The sequence below is a fragment of the Delphinus delphis genome, chromosome 2, assembly GCF_949987515.2.
Source record: "Delphinus delphis chromosome 2, mDelDel1.2, whole genome shotgun sequence".
NCBI classification, from domain to species: Eukaryota; Metazoa; Chordata; class Mammalia; order Artiodactyla; family Delphinidae; genus Delphinus; species Delphinus delphis.
Window position 1 is genome coordinate 75,994,958 of NC_082684.1, and position 20,007 is coordinate 76,014,964.

Genomic DNA, 20,007 nt, shown 5'->3' on the forward strand with positions numbered 1-20,007 from the left:
ATCTATATCATCTTCTCAAAGGTGGCATCCCTCAACCCTGGGAGCCGGACAGGAGTGGGAGAGACAGAAGAGACACTATTTTAAATGAGATTCCTTAAGATCAATCTTTTTTTTTTTTTTCACACTAGGAGTCTGGTGGCATATTGTACCTTTAACAAGATAGAGGGGGAAAAATGCTAGACTACTGTCAGATACACCTGGCTTGCAGGCCTGTCTCTGTTGCATCATGGCTGTGCAGTCTTGGATAGGTTACTTAACCTCACTGAGCCTTTCGGTTTATCTATAAAGAGGATCATCTATAAACAGGAGTAGGAAAACCTGCTGTGCTAACCTCAAAGTTGTAATACTCAAAATATGTCCTGTACACGAAAATATCCTATAAATTATAAAGAGATCTACATATATTAAGTTATTATTATAATGACCTTTTTTGCTCAATCTTTTTGTCAGCCTTTCACATCCTCATTTTTGACTGGCAGGTAGCTGACTTCTTGGCCTTATAATCAGGATATACCAGAAAGTTCTCATTTCAGCTTATACCTCAGAAGCAGTCCCATCATCAAACAAGGTGGCATAGAATCATGAAATAACCAAAAAGCACTGTGAAGAGCTTAGAAGAAGAGTTAGAAAAACAACCGAGGGACATTTTCTGAACAGGCAGGCACAGGGAAAGGCCGGGAGCCTGGGCAGGGAGGAGAGGGTTAAATCCTTTCCTCTGCAGTACAAAAGAAAAGAGTGTGCGGAAAGATTAGGATTTTTGCTTTTACAATGGGAGCTGCAGAAGCGTAGGGAAGAAGCTGAAGAAAAAAAAGGGGGCGTCTCCCCTTTAAAGACTTGCAGAGATTGAGAGAGAAGAGAGAGAGAGAGTCAGGGACAGAGAATCAGAGCGCGCGCGTCTGTCTGTCTGTCTGTCTGTCCCTTGGAAGGGAGAACATCTCTGCTTCACAGTGGTTGGCACTGGGGGAGAGGCATCAGTTGGCTTCAGACCCAAGGGGGAGACCAGACCAGGTCACCCCGGTTAAGACTAAGTGAGAGTTGCCCCTCCCCGTCCCACCTCTCTCCACCCGGGAATGTCTCGGCGAAAGCAGCGGAAACCCCAACAGTTAATCTCGGACTGCGAAGGTCCCAGCGCGTCTGAGAACGGTGGGTGCCGGGGAGGGGTTGGGGGGGCCTTGAGCCCAAGCCTGTGTGGGTCAGGCCAGGGCAAGGGGAGGGCACCCGGGCCATGGGCAAAACCAGGGGGAGAACTTGGTCGCTGAGGGGTTGAAAGAGTTGAGATGCAGCGTGTAAGGAGATGACCTGTGCTGGGGAGAAGCCCCGCTTGGCTTTTCTCAGGGTTGATTATGTTTGTGTTTTCTGTGTTGTTTTTCTCTGGATGAAATGGAGTTTTCAAACTGGCTCTGTTTCCCCACCCAAGAGTTTTCTCCCCAGGTCCCCCCTTTGCTCACTGGTCTTTGTGCCGTTGCTAAGTAACCTCCTCAGACCTGAAGATCGTCTCTTAGGGGTGGGATTTTCCCCCCTTTTCTTTCTGGAGAGTTGGGTTGCAAGAGAATGAATTGGATAAACGTGAAGGGTCCCCTGAGGGAGAAGAGAAAAAAGTTTCTCATTGTTGGGCTGAGCAGAGAACAGATCAGAGCTCCCAGAGGGAGAGAGCTAATGTCGGTCAGATGCAGCCTGGTTTGGGGTGTGTATCTGTGTCACCTGGAGTAGAGGCTAGAGGAAAGTTCTGGATGAGGGGCTTAGGTTTGTGTTTCAAGGAAAGCCAAGCTAAAAAAAGTGTATGAGTTAACATACTTGTTGATACATGCATATCATTTTATGGGGATATGATCATTTGTTTAAGTAACAGATTTTCTTTATGAGGGGGGGAAATTTCATGTATTCTTATAACATTCCAGTAAGTAAGAGGCAGCCAACAGAGCAACTAAGGTATTGAGAAGTGACATTGCCCAAAGTCTCAGAAACAGAGGTACAGTCAGGTCAGAAACCTAGATTTCATGACATTTAGGGTTAGTGGTGCTCACTCCACCTAAACTAGGGTTTTCCAAGCTTGCTTGCTTGTGGGTAGATCTGGGCTAGAGTCTGGGAATCTGTATCTTTGCAAATGTCCAGGTAATTCTTAGGATCGAGCAAGTTTGGGACAATCTAGTATGGCTACATATGTTCACACTGTGAAAGTCTGAAAGTCCTGGCTCAGGGATAAACTATTTATTTAGCAAACAGTTGATTCACCCAACAATGCAGTGTAGGATTAAGCACACAAGTGTTCTGAAGGCAGACTTTCAGGATTCAAATCCTGGCTCTACCACTTGGTTAGCTGTGCGACCTTGTTGGTTTACTTTGCCTTTCTATGCCTCAGTTTCCTCATCTGTAAAATAGGGATGAATATACTAGCTACCTCATTAGGTTACTGAGTTAATACATGTTAATACACTTGGAAAAATAACTAGCATAAATAAGTGCTTAATACATGTGGCACAGTCCCTAGCATAAATAAGTACTTAATATGTATTATTTTTTTTAAAGACTTTTTTGATGTGGACCATTTTTAAAGTCTTTATTGAATTTGTTACAATACTGCTTCTGTTCTATGTTTTGGTTTTTTGGCCGTGAGGCATGTGGGATCTTAGCTCCCCGACTAGGGATCGAATCTGCGCCCCCTGCATTGGAAGGCAAAGTCTTAACCACTGGACTGCCAGGGAAGTCTATTATTATTATTATTATTATTATATGTGAGTACAGTGCACTTCCTGTAAGTGCTGAAATATGACCAAAGCTCGGGAGCCTCTTGGTGAACTTCAGCATTTCTTTATGAGATGTGTGTCATGAAAAGCTCTAGGATAATGTATTTGTAGTAGCTAAAACTAAAACATGGATTAAATTTACCTTTCCACCTGTTGTAAAAAAGGACTTGAGATCAAATCAGTTCACAACATGCTACGGAACAACCTTAACAGACATGTTGTTTTGGGTAGAACACATACCCCTCAAGTCAGTGCTTTACTGGGATCCCACTGTGCCAATATTAAGAGGTGGCATGCTGGTGGCATCCTTCCCTCCTGGGACACGTTAGCCCCCCCTTAATGCTGCTGCAGGCCGGATGTTTCCTCCTCCTGCTCTACAGGAGACTTCCCCCAGAGCCTCAGAGTTGCCTTACAGTCCTGCTCCCCTGCTGGTTAGATTGTGGAACAATGCTGAATCCCCTCCAACCCAGAGGCATCCTCTCCTCTCCCCCCCATCCTCTCTTCTTCCCACATCCTCAGTTCACCCATTCCCTATACCGCTGCTGAGGAAGAATCTGGGAGGGAGTCACAAGAAATCGTTCACAACTGCCCTAAGGGGATTCTCCAGCCCCTTGAACTATAGCTCCCACTTGTGGCTGTGAACACTTGGGGCCACGGGGATGCTGCTGCAAAGCCGTCCCCATAGAAACAGTGCAGGCTTGAACTCACTGGCAGCAACAAATTTCAGTTGAAATTTTGCCTTTGAGCCATAAAAGTTGAAAACATAAATGTTAAGGAGCAAGGAAGCAGTAGTAACCTTAAGAAAGATCTGCCTTCAGAATTCTCCTGAGAGACTGAAAGATCCTTGGGCTACTTGTATGACTTGGCGTGTCACTGGGTCTCATTTGTAAGATGAGGTGGCTAATATGAAAATCTAAATTCCTTCCTGCTTTTATAAGATATATAGATAGGGTTTCTATTCATTTATGTGATCTTCAGGCTCCTGAGTTTTTGTTCCGCCCCAGGGACTGTTTCTTGTTCTGCATGCCCCAAAATTAGGTAGGGAGGGCTCTGGTTCGGGGGCTCTTACACATGTCCTTTTACAGGTATACCTGTGGAACTATGGGCATCATCATGACCATCTGCAGACATTTATTTAGTAAGCTAGGGTGCCACTAAGGTTTTCAAGAGTCTTTGCCTTCTTTTAAGCAATGTTTACCATATGTGACAAGCAAATGCTGAGCCTTTGTTGCACATTTTAAAAGCCTCATCTCTGCAGTGACCTAAGATATCACCAAGGCACAGTCTGAAAAACCTGTTTTCCCACCCTGTTTCTGCTCAGCTTCCCTGACCAGAACACCAAAACCTACCAGAATAGTTATTGCACATAAGTGATGAGAGGGAAATAGTCTATTTGCTTAAAAACTCTGGAGAGAAAAAAAAATTTCTGTCTCCCCTACAGAGTCTAGAAATCTGGATTAGAGAACATAAGCGATGTGAATTGGGAAAATGTAAACTAGTACATCTGGGAAATAAAGGAAACGATCAGAAACCCAGATATTTAGTGAGAAGGAGAAACCAGGACAACAGCCAAACAGACCTAGGGGGAGAAATGGCAGTTGGCAGACAGCAAGAGCAGCAAAAGGGGAAGGAAGGCAAAAATAGAGTTTTGAGGGTTCTGTTCTCTTTAGAACTGGAGGTAGAGAGCATCGCCTCTCAGGGTATTGATCCCTGAGCCTTTCAGCCCTAGGGACTCCTGGGTGAAAAAGAAAACATTTCTGAGTAGATAGAAAGTAACTCAGGGAGGGTGCAACAGAGCACTGGATAAGGAAGCAGAAAACCTGGTTTTCAATCCAGCTTGTACCTTGAAGCTTTGTGACCTTGGGCAGGCCCATTCTTCTGCCAGGGCTTCAGCTTTTAGACTTGAAATAATAATACTCATTGCTACTATTTGCAGAGCATTTACTATTTGTCAGGTACTATGCTAGGCCCTTTATATATTTCCTCTTGTTTATTCTTCCCAACTCTGCTATTATTACCTCCATTAAACTTTTTAAAATTTACGGTAAAATATACATAATAGAATTTATCATTTTTAAGCATACAATTCAGTGGCATTAAGTATATTCACAATGTTGTGCAGCCATCCCCACCATCCATCTCCAGAACTCTTTCATCTTGCAAAACTGAAACTCTATACCCATTAAACAATAACTCCCCATTCCCTTCACCCAACACTCCCAGCCCCTGGAAATCACCATTCTACTTTCTGTCTCTTTCTGTGAATTTACCAATTCTAGAGACCTCATATAATGGACTGATACAATATTTGTCCTTTTGCGTCTGGCTTATTTCACTTAGCATAATGTTTTCAAGGCTCACCCATGTTGTAGCATGTATAAGAATTTCATTCCTTTTTGTGGCTATACCCCCATTTTTAAAAGAAATGCAAGTCTTAGAGAAATTAAGAAACTTTCCCAAGGTCACAAAGATTAGAAAGTGCTGGGACGTTAACCCAAGTCTGATTCAGAGCTGGCACTCTCAATCACTGTGCTTAATGAGAGGTCATATCTCTAAAGTCCCTTCCAGCTCCAAAATGGTATGAATTCCAAGTGCCATTCATACCAAGTGCCGAGTCCTTTGATATCAGAAAAACGTCCTTAAAAAAAAACCACCCTTTTTTGTGTTTGATCTAAGATATTCCTATTCTGGAAACAAATATATTTTTCTCACTTAGCACCAGATGTATAAATCTTTGTGCCTGTTTGTCCACTGTGTTGCACAGGCCAAGGGTGCATTTACTAGGTGTGGGTAGCAAAGGAGTATGTGTATGTATTTAGGAGAGAGGAGTAAGGAAGAGAAGATGAGACATTCTCCTTCAGAAGTTATCTATGCAGCAGTTACAGAATCAACTCATAATTGTGGACACTACCAATCTGTGTTGGTCCAACATTAAGTTTAGGCAGGGGCTTACATAGCGTGCTTGTTTCTTTAACGGCTGGATGATGCTTGAACTCTGTGTAGAACAAAGCCTTTCATTTTACAATTGGAAGTATGGCTCAAGATGCACATACCCTGGGAAGGGCAATACAGTCACTTAAATTCATAGACAGGTGTATATCATGTCAAATTCTGCTCCTGAAAGCAGGATACAAGAGAGGCAAAGTGTGGCTGTGGTCAGAGTAGAGAGGCAACCCGATGGGAAGATTTTGCATTGAGCAACTCATTTTGCCTACATCCTAATTTTGGCCGAGTTGAGCACAGGTAAGATTTGTGAGGAGCAGGGTGGAAGGTTTGATGGGGAGGACACTCCTCTGATGTGTACTGTGGGTCTCATCCTTGGTTGTACATCAGAATCACTTGAGGAGCTTTACAAACACTGATGCCTAGATCCCACCCTCAGGGAATCTGAATTAATTGGTCTAGGGTACGGCCTGGCCATTGGGATTTTTAAAAGCTCTCGCAGTAATTCTCATGGGCAGCAAAGTTTGAGAACCCGTGTTCAGCTCTACCACCCTGCTACCCACCAATTTTCCTCTGTTCTCCCAGCCATCCTCTCCCGTTTAATGAGTTACCAGGTTTAGAGAGTCACTTAGTTTCCTTTTTCCTTGTCGTTTCAGCTCTTCATAAATTTAAACAAGCATGTCCCTGTCTCAGTCCTATGTCCACCCCAGACTTTACATGTGACCCAGGATAGCTTACCTCACCTTATCTGCTATCTAGGGACACCATTACCAGCTTAGTTTATTCCTGTGTTTATGACTTCATTCGTGTCTGCCTAAGAATCCTGCCCCCCTTTTCAGGATAGGCAGTGAGTGCAAAGTGCTGAGAAATAGAGGCTTCCTCTTACAGGTGGCTGTTGATCCGTCACCTTTCACCAGGGACTGAATTTACCTTAAAGAAGAGCCCAGATCAAATTACGCATCAGAAAGCAAGTTTCATTAAAGAGCAAGAAAGGGGACAGTGTTTCCCAGGAGAAGATGAAAAGAAAAGGATTTCTTTTCTTGTCGGAAGACTTGACAAAACAGCAACTTGATATCAAATGTTCAATGCTAATTAACAAATGCTCAGTAGAAAGCTTCCATCTGATTCCCTCTCTGTTACTGAGGCCAGAGAGCAAATGGCAGGTAGAAGCTACACAGGGCCCTTTCTCTAGCTTAGGGAAGCCACACAATGTTGATGTGCTTGGGAAAGCACTGGACAGGAGTCAAAAGTCTGAATGCTTGCTTCACTGAATTACTGTGTGAACTTGGAAGAGTCACTTAACCTCTCCAAGCTTCCATTTTCTTATCTGTAAAAATAGACAACATTGCATTAACCTGTGACTTGCCATATTGAAATAGAACCCCCTCTCCCTCATTGTCAGGGTCAGGCCTGGAAGCATGTAGCTCATCTGTTTCAGAGCCATTGTCCACAGTGTTAAGGCCCTTGTGATTATCTGAAGTTTCAAAACATAATTCAGTACAATGTTTTCAATGAAAGTGGACGTTACTAATATTACATTGTTTCAGCTCCCCCCAAAAAAGACTTCCTACCCTTGATATATGCCAATTATATCAGCCTCAGAAATTAATAAGATTGCTAATTCCCTGGCGGTCCAGTGGTTAGGACTCCAGGCTTACACTGCTGAGGGCCTGGATTCGAGGAACTAAGGTCCTGTGCAAGCTGTGCGGCTTGGCCATAAATAAATAAATAAATAAGAAATTAATAGGCAACATGAAAACAGATCTAATTTTAATATATATGTATTTTATTTTGATTGTTTTGCCACTGACAATATAAATTCTCTAATTCATAATATTTGGGACTCCTCCCAAAGTTTAAAGTCTCATATATACATGTTGTTATTATTTTATACATATTATTTTATCCCCACAATATTTCTCTGATGAAGATAGCACAGCTACAACATTACCACTTTACAAAAAAGGAAATGGGGGCATAGCATGGTGTGACTGACCACCACGCCTCAATTTATCAGCCAGACAAGATTGGAACTGGGATTAGAACAATGTGGATTTACTGATGCCTTTGGCAAACCACAAAACTAAGGACTTGTGGTCATTTCCTGTAAGTAAGATAAGCTCTTTTAAGGAAGTGGGAAACCCATTAAGACTCATTTCAAGGTAGAAAGGGAATGCAGAGTACCTGGTCCAGGAGGCATCTTATCCCTACTTATCCTCTCCCTGAATAGGAGGCCACCTCTGTGCTGGTGAGCAGGTGTTAAGTCATTCCTAGGCATTCAAGCCAGGTTGGGGCTAAAAGGGGCTTTAGGCACTGAGAGGCTGCTTGGTAACTCCCTCCTACTGCATTTTCCCCATTGTTTCAGGAGAAGCTCCCCTCCCCCCAGGTTAGAGCTAGGTAGGCCTCTGCAGGCTAGCATCTCCCCAAACCCAGCTGTCCTCAGTAGTGGCTGTGTTGGCAGAGAAAGACAACGGAAGAAGAAGGGTAGAGAAGAGGGTACTAAATAGGAGATGGCCCCTTAAATAAGCATGAACTCTCTAAATTAGGTGTGGGCTGGGTGACCTGTGGAGTAACTCGCATTCAGCTATTATTCTGGGGGAGGAGGGGCGGGGAGTAAAGGGGCTTAGTGTTACGCAGAGAGGAGTCCTGAAACGACTTCCTTGGAAATTCTACCTCGGGGCCTCCCACCCTGAGAAACTTCTTTTGTGGATGGGGTGGGGGTAGGGTGGGAATGGAGGTCAGGAAAACAGGACAAAACTTGGGGTATCTTGGGGGCACCAGATTATGTGTGTGTAGGTAAGGGGTAGGTGTGCTGGGATTCCCCCTCCCGCTCTGGCCCTCAGACCACCCTCTCTGGAGCCCACGTTTTCCAGGCTCAGCGGATCCTTTATCCAAAGGAAAATAAGAGAAGCCTGTCGCTTTGCTCTGTTGAGCAAGGCTGTGTTTCCTACTGTGCCCCCTTGAGCTTGCTGGGGGGTTGGGGGGGAGAGGGGGCAGGTCTGGGCAAGGACATCCGGAGATGGGGGGAGCTGGCAGAGGGTAAGGAAAGGTGGACCCCCGCCATGCCCCACAGCACCTGTCACTGAGCCTCCGGAAACCCTCCCGGGCTCTGGGCTCTGGGCTCGCTCCCCTCCCTCCCCAGCAGCTCCTCCCCCATCTCCCCTCTCCCAGCTTTCTCGTTCCAGCTCCTCCCCTCCTCCGCGACTCCTCGCTCCCCTCCCCCTCCTCCGCCGCTCCCTGCCCCCGCCGCCGATCTCCATCTCCGCAGTCTGGGCCGCTGGGTGCAGAAGCTGCCGCAGCCCCGGCGGCCAGTGCCGCCTCCCCCAATCCGGATACCCATTGTCTCCCACTCCACCTGGCCCTCCACCTCCCACACAACCATGGCGCACGAAGCCGGGAGGAGCTCTCGTCTCGGGGGGCCCTGCGGGGAGCCGGCGGAGCTTGGAGGTGCGGTAGGGCCCGGCCCGGGCAGGGGTAGGGGTGGAGGGGACGCGGGGGGCGGGGAGAGGACTTTCGGTGGACGAGATAGAAGGCACGATTCTCTGCACAGGACCCGGTACTCACACCCAGTCCTTGCGCCCGCCAGTGGCCCGGGGGGGGGGGTGGTGGTGGAGGGGGGGAGTAGCTTGTGCATGCCCGCTTCCCCTCCCTCCTGGCCCCCAGTGCTGGCGAGTCTCCTGTCCAGGCGGGACAGCACTGAGCTCTAGCCTCCTGCACGGCCAGCCGGATGGTGAGCTCATCTCCCCACCCCCACTAGCGGTTACTGGGCTCGTTGTTAATTACAGCCTCTGCATACCCATCCGAACCGCACCACCCACGCTCTTTCCTTGTCTTCTTCCCAGGTGATGCTAGCGAGGAGGACCACCCCCAAGTCTGTGCCAAGTGCTGCGCACAATTCACTGACCCAGCTGAATTCCTCGCCCACCAGAATGCATGTTCTCCTGACCCCCCTGTAATGGTGATAATTGGGGGCCAGGAGAACCCCAACAACTCTTCGACCTCTTCTGAACCCCGGCCTGAGGGCCACAGCAGTCCCCAGGTCATGGAGGCTGAGCAGAGCAACCCGTCGGATTCCGGGTCCTCTATACCCACAGATCCCACCTGGGGCCCAGAGCGGAGAGGAGAGGAGTCTTCGGGGCACTTTCTCGTAGCTGCCACAGGTACAGCAGCTGGGGGAGGTGGGGGCCTGATCTTGGCCAGCCCAAAGCTAGGAGCAACTCCATTACCTCCAGAATCCACTCCTGCACCACCACCCCCTCCACCTCCTCCTCCGCCCCCAGGTGTAGGCAGCGGCCACTTGAACATCCCTCTGATCTTGGAAGAGCTCCGGGTACTGCAGCAGCGGCAGATCCATCAGATGCAGATGACTGAGCAAATCTGCCGGCAGGTGCTGCTGCTTGGCTCCTTAGGCCAGACAGTGGGCACCCCTTCCAGCCCCTCCGAGTTACCTGGGACAGCCGCCGTCTCCTCCACCAAGCCTTTGCTCCCCCTCTTCAGCCCCATCAAGCCTGTCCAAACTGGCAAGACACTGGCGCCTTCCTCCACCTCCTCTTCCTCAGGGGCGGAAACACCCAAGCAGGCTTTCTTCCACCTTTATCATCCCCTGGGGTCACAGCACCCTTTTGCTGCCGGAGGGGTCGGGCGAAGCCACAAACCCACCCCTGCCCCCTCCCCGGCCCTGTCAGGCAGCACAGATCAGCTGATTGCCTCGCCTCATCTGGCATTCCCAGGCACCACGGGACTACTGGCAGCACAGTGTCTTGGGGCAGCCCGGGGCCTCGAGGCTACTGCCTCCCCAGGGCTCCTGAAGCCAAAGAATGGAGGTGGTGAGCTGGGCTATGGGGAATTGATGGGTCCCTTGGAGAAGCCTGGTGGACGGCACAAATGCCGCTTCTGTGCCAAAGTATTTGGCAGTGACAGTGCCCTGCAGATCCACCTGCGTTCCCACACAGGTGAGAGGCCCTATAAGTGTAATGTCTGTGGCAACCGCTTTACTACGCGTGGCAACCTCAAAGTGCATTTCCACCGGCATCGGGAGAAGTACCCGCACGTGCAGATGAACCCTCACCCGGTACCAGAGCATCTGGACTACGTCATCACCAGCAGCGGCCTGCCCTATGGTATGTCCGTGCCACCAGAGAAGGCCGAGGAGGAGGCGGCCATGCCAGGTGGTGGTGTGGAACGCAAGCCTCTGGTGGCCTCCACCACGGCACTCAGTGCCACAGAGAGCCTGACGCTGCTCTCCACCGGGGCAGGCACAGCCACGGCTCCTGCGCTCCCTGCTTTCAATAAGTTCGTGCTCATGAAAGCGGTAGAGCCAAAGAGTAAAGCTGATGAAAACACCCCACCCGGGAGCGAGGGCTCAGCCATCGCCGGGGTGGCAGAAAGTGGCACAGCAACCCGCATGCAGCTAAGTAAGCTGGTGACTTCGCTACCCAGCTGGGCCCTGCTTACCAACCACTTTAAGTCCACTGGTAGCTTCCCCTTTCCTTATGTGCTAGAGCCCTTGGGGGCTTCACCCTCTGAGACCTCCAAGCTGCAGCAACTGGTAGAGAAGATTGACCGTCAAGGAGCCGTGGCAGTGGCCTCTACTGCTTCGGGAGCCTCCACAACCTCTGCCCCTGCAACTTCATCCTCAGCCTCATCGGGACCTAACCAGTGTGTCATTTGCCTTCGGGTGCTGAGCTGTCCTCGAGCGCTGCGCCTGCATTACGGCCAACATGGAGGTGAGCGGCCCTTTAAATGCAAAGTGTGTGGCAGAGCTTTCTCTACCCGGGGCAACCTGCGTGCACATTTCGTGGGCCACAAGGCTAGTCCAGCTGCCCGGGCCCAGAACTCCTGCCCCATTTGCCAGAAGAAGTTCACCAATGCTGTTACTCTGCAGCAGCATGTTCGGATGCACCTGGGGGGCCAGATCCCCAACGGTGGTACCACGCTCCCTGAAGGTGGGGGAACTGCCCAGGAGAACGGCCCTGAGCAGTCTGCGGTCTCAGGGGCGGGGAGCTTCCCCCAGCAGCCATCCCAGCAGCCATCCCCAGAAGAGGAGTTGTCCGAAGAGGAAGAAGAGGACGACGAAGAAGAGGAAGACGTGACTGATGAAGATTCCCTGGCAGGGAGAGGCTCCGAGAGTGGAGGTGAGAAGGCGATATCCGTGCGTGGTGATTCAGAAGAGGCCTCCGGGGCAGAGGAGGAAGTGGGAACTGTGGTGGCAGTGGCCACAGCTGGGAAGGAGATGGACAGTAATGAGAAAACGATTCAACAGCCTTCTCTGCCGCCGCCGCCGCCGCCTGACAGCCTGGATCGAACGCAGCCAGTGGAGCAGGGCGGCAGTGATGTTGCAGGAGGCACAGAAGAGGGGGGCAAACCGGAGAGGAGCGCCAGCCCAGTGTCAGCGTTGGCCCTAGAAGGGGAAGGCAGCAGCCCCACCTTGGTGGAGGAGCTGAGCCTGCAGGAAGCGATGAGAAAGGAGCCCGGAGAGAGCAGTAGCAGAAAGGCCTGTGAGGTGTGTGGCCAGACCTTTCCCACCCAGGCAGCTCTGGAGGAGCATCAGAAGACCCACCCCAAGGAGGGGCCGCTCTTCACTTGTGTTTTCTGCAGGCAGGGCTTTCTCGAACGGGCTACCCTCAAGAAGCATATGCTGCTGGCTCACCACCAGGTACAGCCCTTTGCCCCCCACGGCCCTCAGAATATTGCTGCTCTTTCCTTGGTCCCTGGCTGCTCATCCTCCATCACTTCCCCAGGGCTCTCCCCCTTTCCCCGAAAAGATGACCCCACGATCCCATGAGCCTGTTTTTCTGAACCTGCTGCCCCTTGACCCCGGGGGCAGAAACTGAGAGCTCTGTATAAGGACCTCCAAGATCTGTGAGCCCTTGTCTATTTCTCTGAGTTCTTATATGATGTGTCCCTAGTGGCTTTTCTCTAATCCCTGAGCTTTGAAATCCTTGTGCTTACAGGGGGGTGGCCCCCTGAGAAACTTTTCTTTCCTCTTCATTCATTGTACCTGAGGAAAATAGATTCTCTACAGCTTTCACATTCCCAAGAAGAACCCTCTCCACCCTCCGTGGGAATGACCCTTCTACCCTCTCCTCTCCCTTTCCCTTTGGCAGGTGCATCTGAGCACCCACATTTGGAATTATAGCCCAGCCCGAAGGGGCCAGCAGCTGTCCCTGGAGGGCCTAGGGCCACTCCTCTCTGGTGACCAGGTCAACCTGCAGGACTTCTTGTCCCAGGGCATTCCTGCCCAGCTGGTGAGGGTGGGCTCCCTGTCTTGCTGAAACCAGGACACGGCTTTACTGTCAAGTGACCTGCCCACCAGGCCCCAGAGTTCCAGCTCCATCTCCATCTCCACTACCCCTTCAGGCCCCACACCACCAGTGCTGTTTGGCCCAGGAACTGTGGCTGAGAAGTTGCCTCCAGCAATGGGATCCAGAGAAGCCAAGGAAAAGAGATTCCCCCCTCCTTTTCTTTTGGCCTCTGGCATCCAAGACAGTGCCTGAGAAAGCCCATCATAGAAGAGAAGTAGCAAACTGTACATTTCTTCTCCTTCCCCCTGCTCCAGAAGGTGCCGACAATGAAGATGCAACAATATCAGTATCTGGTGGCTCCGCCCCAGGGTGTAGGGAGAAACGAAGGGCATAGGACACTCTTCCCAGTAGTAAGGCACTAATGTGCCTTCCTCACGTTAAGGCAAAGGTGTTGGCTGGTTAATATGCCAAGATATTTTGAGCTTGTCGTATCTTTCATCCTTGCCTCTGAGTTAGGAAACAAGTGGATTTCTTGCTGAGAGGTCTCCCATGGGATGGGTATTTTGGGGAAGGAAAGGTGAAGTTCGTATCTTTAACAAGCATTGTTGATGAGGGTTAGCTGAAGGAATAATGGAGCGTTTAGGAGTGTTACTAAAGCATAGGGCTTGCTGAGAACCTATGTGATTAAGAAAGGGGTGTGATATAAGGGAGGGGACCTCAAACTCTTAATTGGATGGGTTGATGGGTCTCATGAATGTTCTTTTGAACTAATGGTGACTTTAGTGTGCAGCAATGCACCATGGATCATGGGGGATTTCCTAGCACTAGTGTGCTTCTAGTTTTAGATAACTCCCTCCGCTATTCCCTGGCCCCTTGTATTTTCCTCATCTTCCTCTTTCAAGGTCCACTTCCTTCCCATTTTGCTTGTCCACGGACCGGGGCTTAGGTCTTTGCCACTGTCTGGTTCTTAGAGTCCCAGACTTTGGGAGATGAGCCCTAGGTGCTGTCCTCCCTGCCTCTCCGTTTTGTAATGAGATGTAGTATTTACTTTTAACATAGGCTCATTTGGAACCGGAGTTCTGAGGAGGAGGGAGTGAGGGTTCTGCTATTGACTGACTTGAGTGATGGCTCCTCCTCCAAAGGTGTAGGCTCCAGTTTCCTAACATAGTAAAATGTGAAGAGCAGACAACGGAGATGTTAGTGTCTTTCCCTTTTCATTAAAGGTGTCTTAACCAAATATTTGTGTGTTTCTCCTTATTTCATTTCAACAGCCAGCTGGGGTGTGATATGAGCATTCCCTAACATTGAGATTCCCTTCCCACCTACGTCTCCTGCCAAAGCTGAACATATGGTGTTGAAATATTTAATTTGCTCAGCCTTGTCCTAAAACAACCTCCAGTGAATGTAATTTCCTTGTAGAAATGGTGTTTGTGTTCTCAAAAGGTAGGGGATTTGCTCACTGTTTATAGCCACTGTCCAGGTTTTCTCTTTGCCTAGAACCTTCCACCACCAGGCTTTTGTATTTTATTTTACTTGTTTTGTTTTGTTTGGAGGTTGAAAGCTGTTTCTTTATCTATCTATCCTGACCTGTAGGCCAGCCTAGCTGACATCAGTTAATCTGCAGAACCAAGATGAATTCATCTTTATGATACTTGAGGTCTGATGTTATAAACAGGAAAAAAAAATCAACCCTAGTAATTTCTACCAACAAGATAATATAAAGGAGAATTCTTAGCAGAGGAAGTGCATTGGGGGTGGGAGAATGAAATGAAGCATATATATATTTTTGTTTTGTTTTGTTTTGTCTCTCCACAACATGGTAAGGTTCAGATTTGACTCTTAAGACCTTGCTTTCCTAAAGAGAACATTCTCCGGAATTTTTTTTTTTTTTCGTTTGTAAGATTATATCACTGAAACCACATGCTAAAGGGATGGGACTGGTAAAATGATTTGCCTAAAGACATTCAGCCAATCAGTGGCAGAACTGCATTAAGAACCCAGGTCGGCAGAATCCCAGTCTCAGTGCTAACCACCAGTGGTCAGGAATGGTGCTTGCTTTCTGTTACATACTAAAGACTCCTGAAGTGGTGAGGCTGGCTGGAAGACTGAAGGGAAAGGTGAGTAAACCTACTGGCTCGATTCAAGGTAAAGAACAGAGGTTTGATTCTAGTTGCCTCCTGGAGGCAACTTTAAACCCGTCCCGCTTTAAAGGTACAAGTGAATAGGACATGGCAATCTTGTGAAGCCGGCTGGAGAAGAAACAGCTCCTGTCTCTTTAATTCCTTACCAGAGCTTTATAAATCTGTTTTTCTTTTCAGCCTATGGAAGGAGGTAGGTCACCAATCCTTCTATTCCCTTTACCTCCCCTACCCCCACTGGACATAGATAATGCCATTTAACTAATTAAACTAGACTTGCCCTCTCTTTAGATGCCAGTTCCCATTATGGTAACAGCTGTCAGTGAGGCTTCTGCTAATGGGTGCTTCCTTGGGCAGGTCAGCACTGAGCTGGACTCCCCACCCCACTCCTTCATAGCTCTACTTTATTTTCCTTTCTGTCTCCTTTTCATTCTTCTTTTTCCTCTCCTGCTTTTTATTCTTTCATTGACCTACAACTTTTACTTTTCTCTCTTCACCTTTAGTTTATTTCTCTCTTAGAGCCTTCAGTTTCTTCCTTCTTGCAGTCCCCTCCAATCCCCACCCTCAACCCCACCATTTCTTACTCTCAAGCACTTCTCATTTGATCATCCTTTTGGAAGGTGAATTAACTCTAACCTGCTGAAATGAATATGTCAAGAAATGCAGCTTGCGAAACGCTTTACCTGAAATATACATAGTGGATTCAGTTCAAACTAGATGGATAAAAAATCACTAGTACAAGAAGCAAGAGACAGCTTCCTCACTCATTCATTCAGTTAATTTTTGAGGATTTGTTTCAGAGACCAAGTGTTGGGTAGATACAAAGGTAAACAAACTTCTGCCCCTAAGGGGGCTCAGTCAAGGAAGAAGAAAAATGAAAACGGATTTTTATATCATGGTAGTAAATACTGTGATAGACACAGTGGCCTGTGGGATTCCAGAAAGGGAAATAACTAACTCATGTTACGAAGAGAGAGAAGGGCGGGGACGTACAGTTCTCTTACATTCAGTTTTCCTAATAACCATGCTGAAATATATTAACTGAATCCATATGACAACCTAAGGACCAATGCAGTTACCATATAAAAACTTACATAAGGTACGTCAAGTCCCCTTTGGCAGATACAGAGGTGTGCTACTTCAGAGATGTCCCTTTAAGAAAGAACTGGCTACCTAGCTGCAAGAAACCTGGTTAGCTGACAGCCTCTAGCTGTCCTACTGTTCTCCAAACCCCTGGCCAAAGGCTAAGCAAGGTGGTGGGTGGTACAGGGCTTAGCCATTCCCAGGGAACATGGGACTAATGAACGATTCTTGCTATGGAACTTTCCAGTGGTCTGGCAGAGGCTGTCATGTCTGCATCACTGACAGCTTTGGACAGCTCTCCCTGCCCAATCCCATTTTCTTCCCTTTTTCTTTTTACAAGTGTTACTTCCCAATAAAACTTTTGGACTCCTGACTCTCTCAGCATCTGCTTCTCCCAGATTTCAACCTGTGTCACCCCAAAAAAAGGTTTCAATTCTATTGGCACATTTTCATCTCTCACAGATTTCTGGGACTCTGGATACCGTCCCTGGAACTTCTCAGTAAATCAAGGAACATCCGTCTCCTGATCCCCAAAACAAACTTAACTCACATGAGCGTTTCTCCATTAGACCCAACTTTGACTTCCCTTTACATTTCCTTGTCTTTTCTAATGTTTAATTTAACAACAGATTTACTAATCCCATTGGACACTTTGCTTTTGATCATATAATTTAAAAAAATGAGTAAGGACAAAAGTGAAGAAAAAAAAATTTGACCAAAGAACCAGTTACGAAGTGCAGTATTTGGTCAATACTGTGGATGTTTCAGTAACCCATTGCTGTGTGACAAACCATCCAAAACTTAGTGTCTTAAACAATAATTATGTATTTGCTTGTGAGTCCATGGGTTGTCCCAACAGGCCTCAGCTAGGATGACTTGTCTATGTTCCATGTGGTGAGGGCTGAGCTCACTCAGCAGCTTCAATTCGGGCTGGAGGATCCAAGATGGCCTCACTCACCTCTGGCCCCTCAGTTGAATGGCTGGAATACTGCAGTCTCTTTTCTTAGAATTTTTCATTCTCCAGGAAATCTTTTTGATATCTTTCAATCTCTAGGATTTCTCTCTCTCTCTGTCTCTTTCTCACTCCTTTTTTCTCCCTCTCCTTCTCCCTTTCCCTCTCCCTTACTCTCTCTTCAAATGGTCTAGCTATTAGGATAACTGGACTTCCATGAAGGCCTAGGCCTCCAAGACGACAAAAGCAGAAGCTTCAAGGCCTCTTAAGGCCTAGACTCTGAAACTCAAAGAATATCACTTCTGCCACTTTCTCTTGGCCAAAGCTAGTCAGAAAACCAGTTCAGATTCAAGAGGAGGGGAAACAAGCTTTACCTCTTATCGGGAAGAGTGGCAAAGACACACTGCATAAGGGCATGTGGGATGGGAGCCATTATTGTTGTGGCTAACTCTGGAAAGTCTACCACAGCAGATAGGAGGAAAAGTTCAGAAATGTAGTGCATGCAGCACTCATCTACTCACAACTAGGCTTACACTCTTTTGACTAGAAGAGGTCTGGGTGAGATTCCTTCCTCCTTCCTGTACTGCTCAGGGTTGTATACAGACTGGCTAAGAGTAGGCACACAAGAAAGCAGTGGCTTTCTTATGAGCTGAAAACTGGTCCTGAGGAGTCTAGAAAAAAATCCCTCTATAAGCAGATCATGCTAAGTGGCCCTCCTGTGCTCCTAAAATTTGCCTAATTTACTACTGTAATAATTTATCCAAAGTGAATATGAAAGCAAAGACTTCTGGGAGCTGGCCTTAACTTGGCTGACTTTAAGGAGTACCTGTACTCCTTCTTTGGCTTCCTCTGTAGGTGAGAGGAGGCAATCCAGGTCTTAGGTACCTCGAATTCTACCAGAGACTGAATCTCTTCCACTAGAAAAATTCTTCCTTTCCTAGACGAAAATGCTTATGAATTTAAGGGTTGACCTGTGGAAATCTGTCTTTAAGATGAATCAACCCCCTTCATCTTCTACAAAGCTATATCCAGTACTGTCTTTCTCTCCCAAGACTATTTAATTTTACTGCTATATAATTTCTATGTATTTCATTTCTATGTGTTAAGGACCTTGAAAGAAATAGTGATCTTACAGCAAGTGAGGGATTCAGATTTGTGAACAGTTAACTCTAACAGTTCTCTAATAGAGCAATAATGGGATTATCTTACTTCAGTAATAATACATGTGTCTAAACATAGGGCCACACAGAATATATCCCAAATGAAAGTGCAAAGCATCCCTTGTCAACTCTCTTGAGGGTAGTTGTTAGACCCAGGTTATTAAAGGAAGCAAAACCTGTTAAGTAGGGTCTTCCTTGGCAGTCTGGTGGTTAAGACTCTGCCTTCCACTGCAAGGGATGTGGGTTCAATCCCTGGTCAGGTAAGGTCCATGTGCCGCAGGTTGCTGCCAAAAAAAAAAAAAAAAAAAAAAAAAAAAACCTTAGGTAGAGCAGGCCCTTGGAAGTAGTCTTTTATGATCTCACATCAGCCAACTTTGCCAAGAGTATTTCAGCTGAGCAAGATGGAATTTTTTCCTTCTAATTAAGTATAATCCTGAGAATTAAATGTCCAGATATGCTCATATGAGCCCATATTCATTTCTGTGTCCTCTATCTCAATGCTCATATATAAAGGTACACATCTCAAAAGACAATGTAGGGCGGCCTCCCTGGTGGCTCAGTGGTTAAGAATCTGCCTGCCAATGCAGAGGACACGGGTTCGAGCCCTGGTCCGGGAAGATCCCACATGCTGCAGAGCAGTTAAGCCTGCGAGCCACAACTACTGAGCCCGTGTGCCACAACTACTGAGTCCGTGTGCCATAACCACTGAAGCCCACGTGCCTGTGCTCTGCAACAAGGTAAGCCACCGCAATAAGAAGCCTGTGCACTGCAACGAAGAGTAGCCCCCGCTCGCCTCAACTAGAGAAAGACTGCGCACAGCAACAAAAGACCCAATGCAGCCAAAAATAAAATTAAAGTAAAATAAATAAAAAAAGACAATGTAAATTATCTACTAGGTAAATTTAAATTCAGAAAATGATATGGAAATGGATATTTTGATCACTACTAAATCTCCACAGTACCTAGCACATAGTAGTCACTCAAATATTTTCTGAATAAATTAATGAAACTGCCACATTCCAAAACACATACATCTTTCTTCTCAGTAGTCTCCCTTCATATTCACCCCTTCCTTTCCATTACTATACATAGATAGCTTCTGACTTAAAGGTCCTATCATCAAACAGTTACAATAGGCTACTAATTATTTTCCCTATCTCTAAACTTTTCTCCCCATCTCAATTCAACCAGAACACCAGATTCCCTAAAATATTCCCTATTCACAAAACTTAAAATGTACCCTGTTGTATGCTGAATAAATTGCAAGCTCGTTACTCAGGTAACATGTACCTTTTGCAATTTGGCCTCAAATATGGAAACAAATATTCTCCCAAATTCCCAAAAATAATTCTCTGTGTTCTAGCAAAATTAATCTGGGTCAGCACGGCACGCATCATGCTTTTCTACATCTAGTCTAGACCTTTGCTTTTATCATGTTCTTAGCCTGGAATTCTTTCCTATAGCTTCACCTACTGAAGTACTAGCTGTCACTCCAAGCCTGAACTTTGATGTCACCTCCTTGCCAAAGTGTCATCTGGGCTTGGAGTCCTCCCTTCTTTACAATCACGTTTGTTTTTTAAGTCTATGCTCGGTGCTGCCTTAGTCTGTAAAGATGGTTCAGTATCAATAAACTGGGTCATAGCTCCTTTACCATACCAGAAGCTCTGAAAGCAGGGGCCGTGCCTTCTAAAGCTGTTCTTTCTGGCAGTGTTTGGCGTTCCGTAGGCTTGATAAATCAGTGGT

The 20,007-nt window shown here is 47.2% G+C and overlaps 1 protein-coding gene across 4 annotated transcripts; it reads left to right on the forward strand.

Moving 5' to 3' along the window:
- The first annotated feature begins 895 nt into the window (after nt 1-895).
- On the forward strand, nt 896-14,260 carry SALL2 (spalt like transcription factor 2). 4 transcript variants are annotated; one of them, XM_060004874.1, is made up of 3 exons: nt 896-1,143; nt 9,530-12,341; nt 12,961-14,260. In XM_060004874.1, exons 1-3 carry the CDS (start codon nt 1,071-1,073, stop codon nt 13,181-13,183), a joined length of 3,108 nt encoding a protein of 1,035 aa, XP_059860857.1. In that variant the 5' UTR covers nt 896-1,070; the 3' UTR covers nt 13,184-14,260. The 4 variants fall into 4 exon arrangements, with proteins under 4 accessions (XP_059860857.1, XP_059860854.1, XP_059860858.1 ...); XM_060004875.1 differs by lacking the exon at nt 896-1,143 and adding an exon at nt 8,976-9,134; XM_060004871.2 differs by having other exon boundaries at nt 9,530-13,098.
- The last annotated feature ends 5,747 nt before the right edge of the window (nt 14,261-20,007 follow it).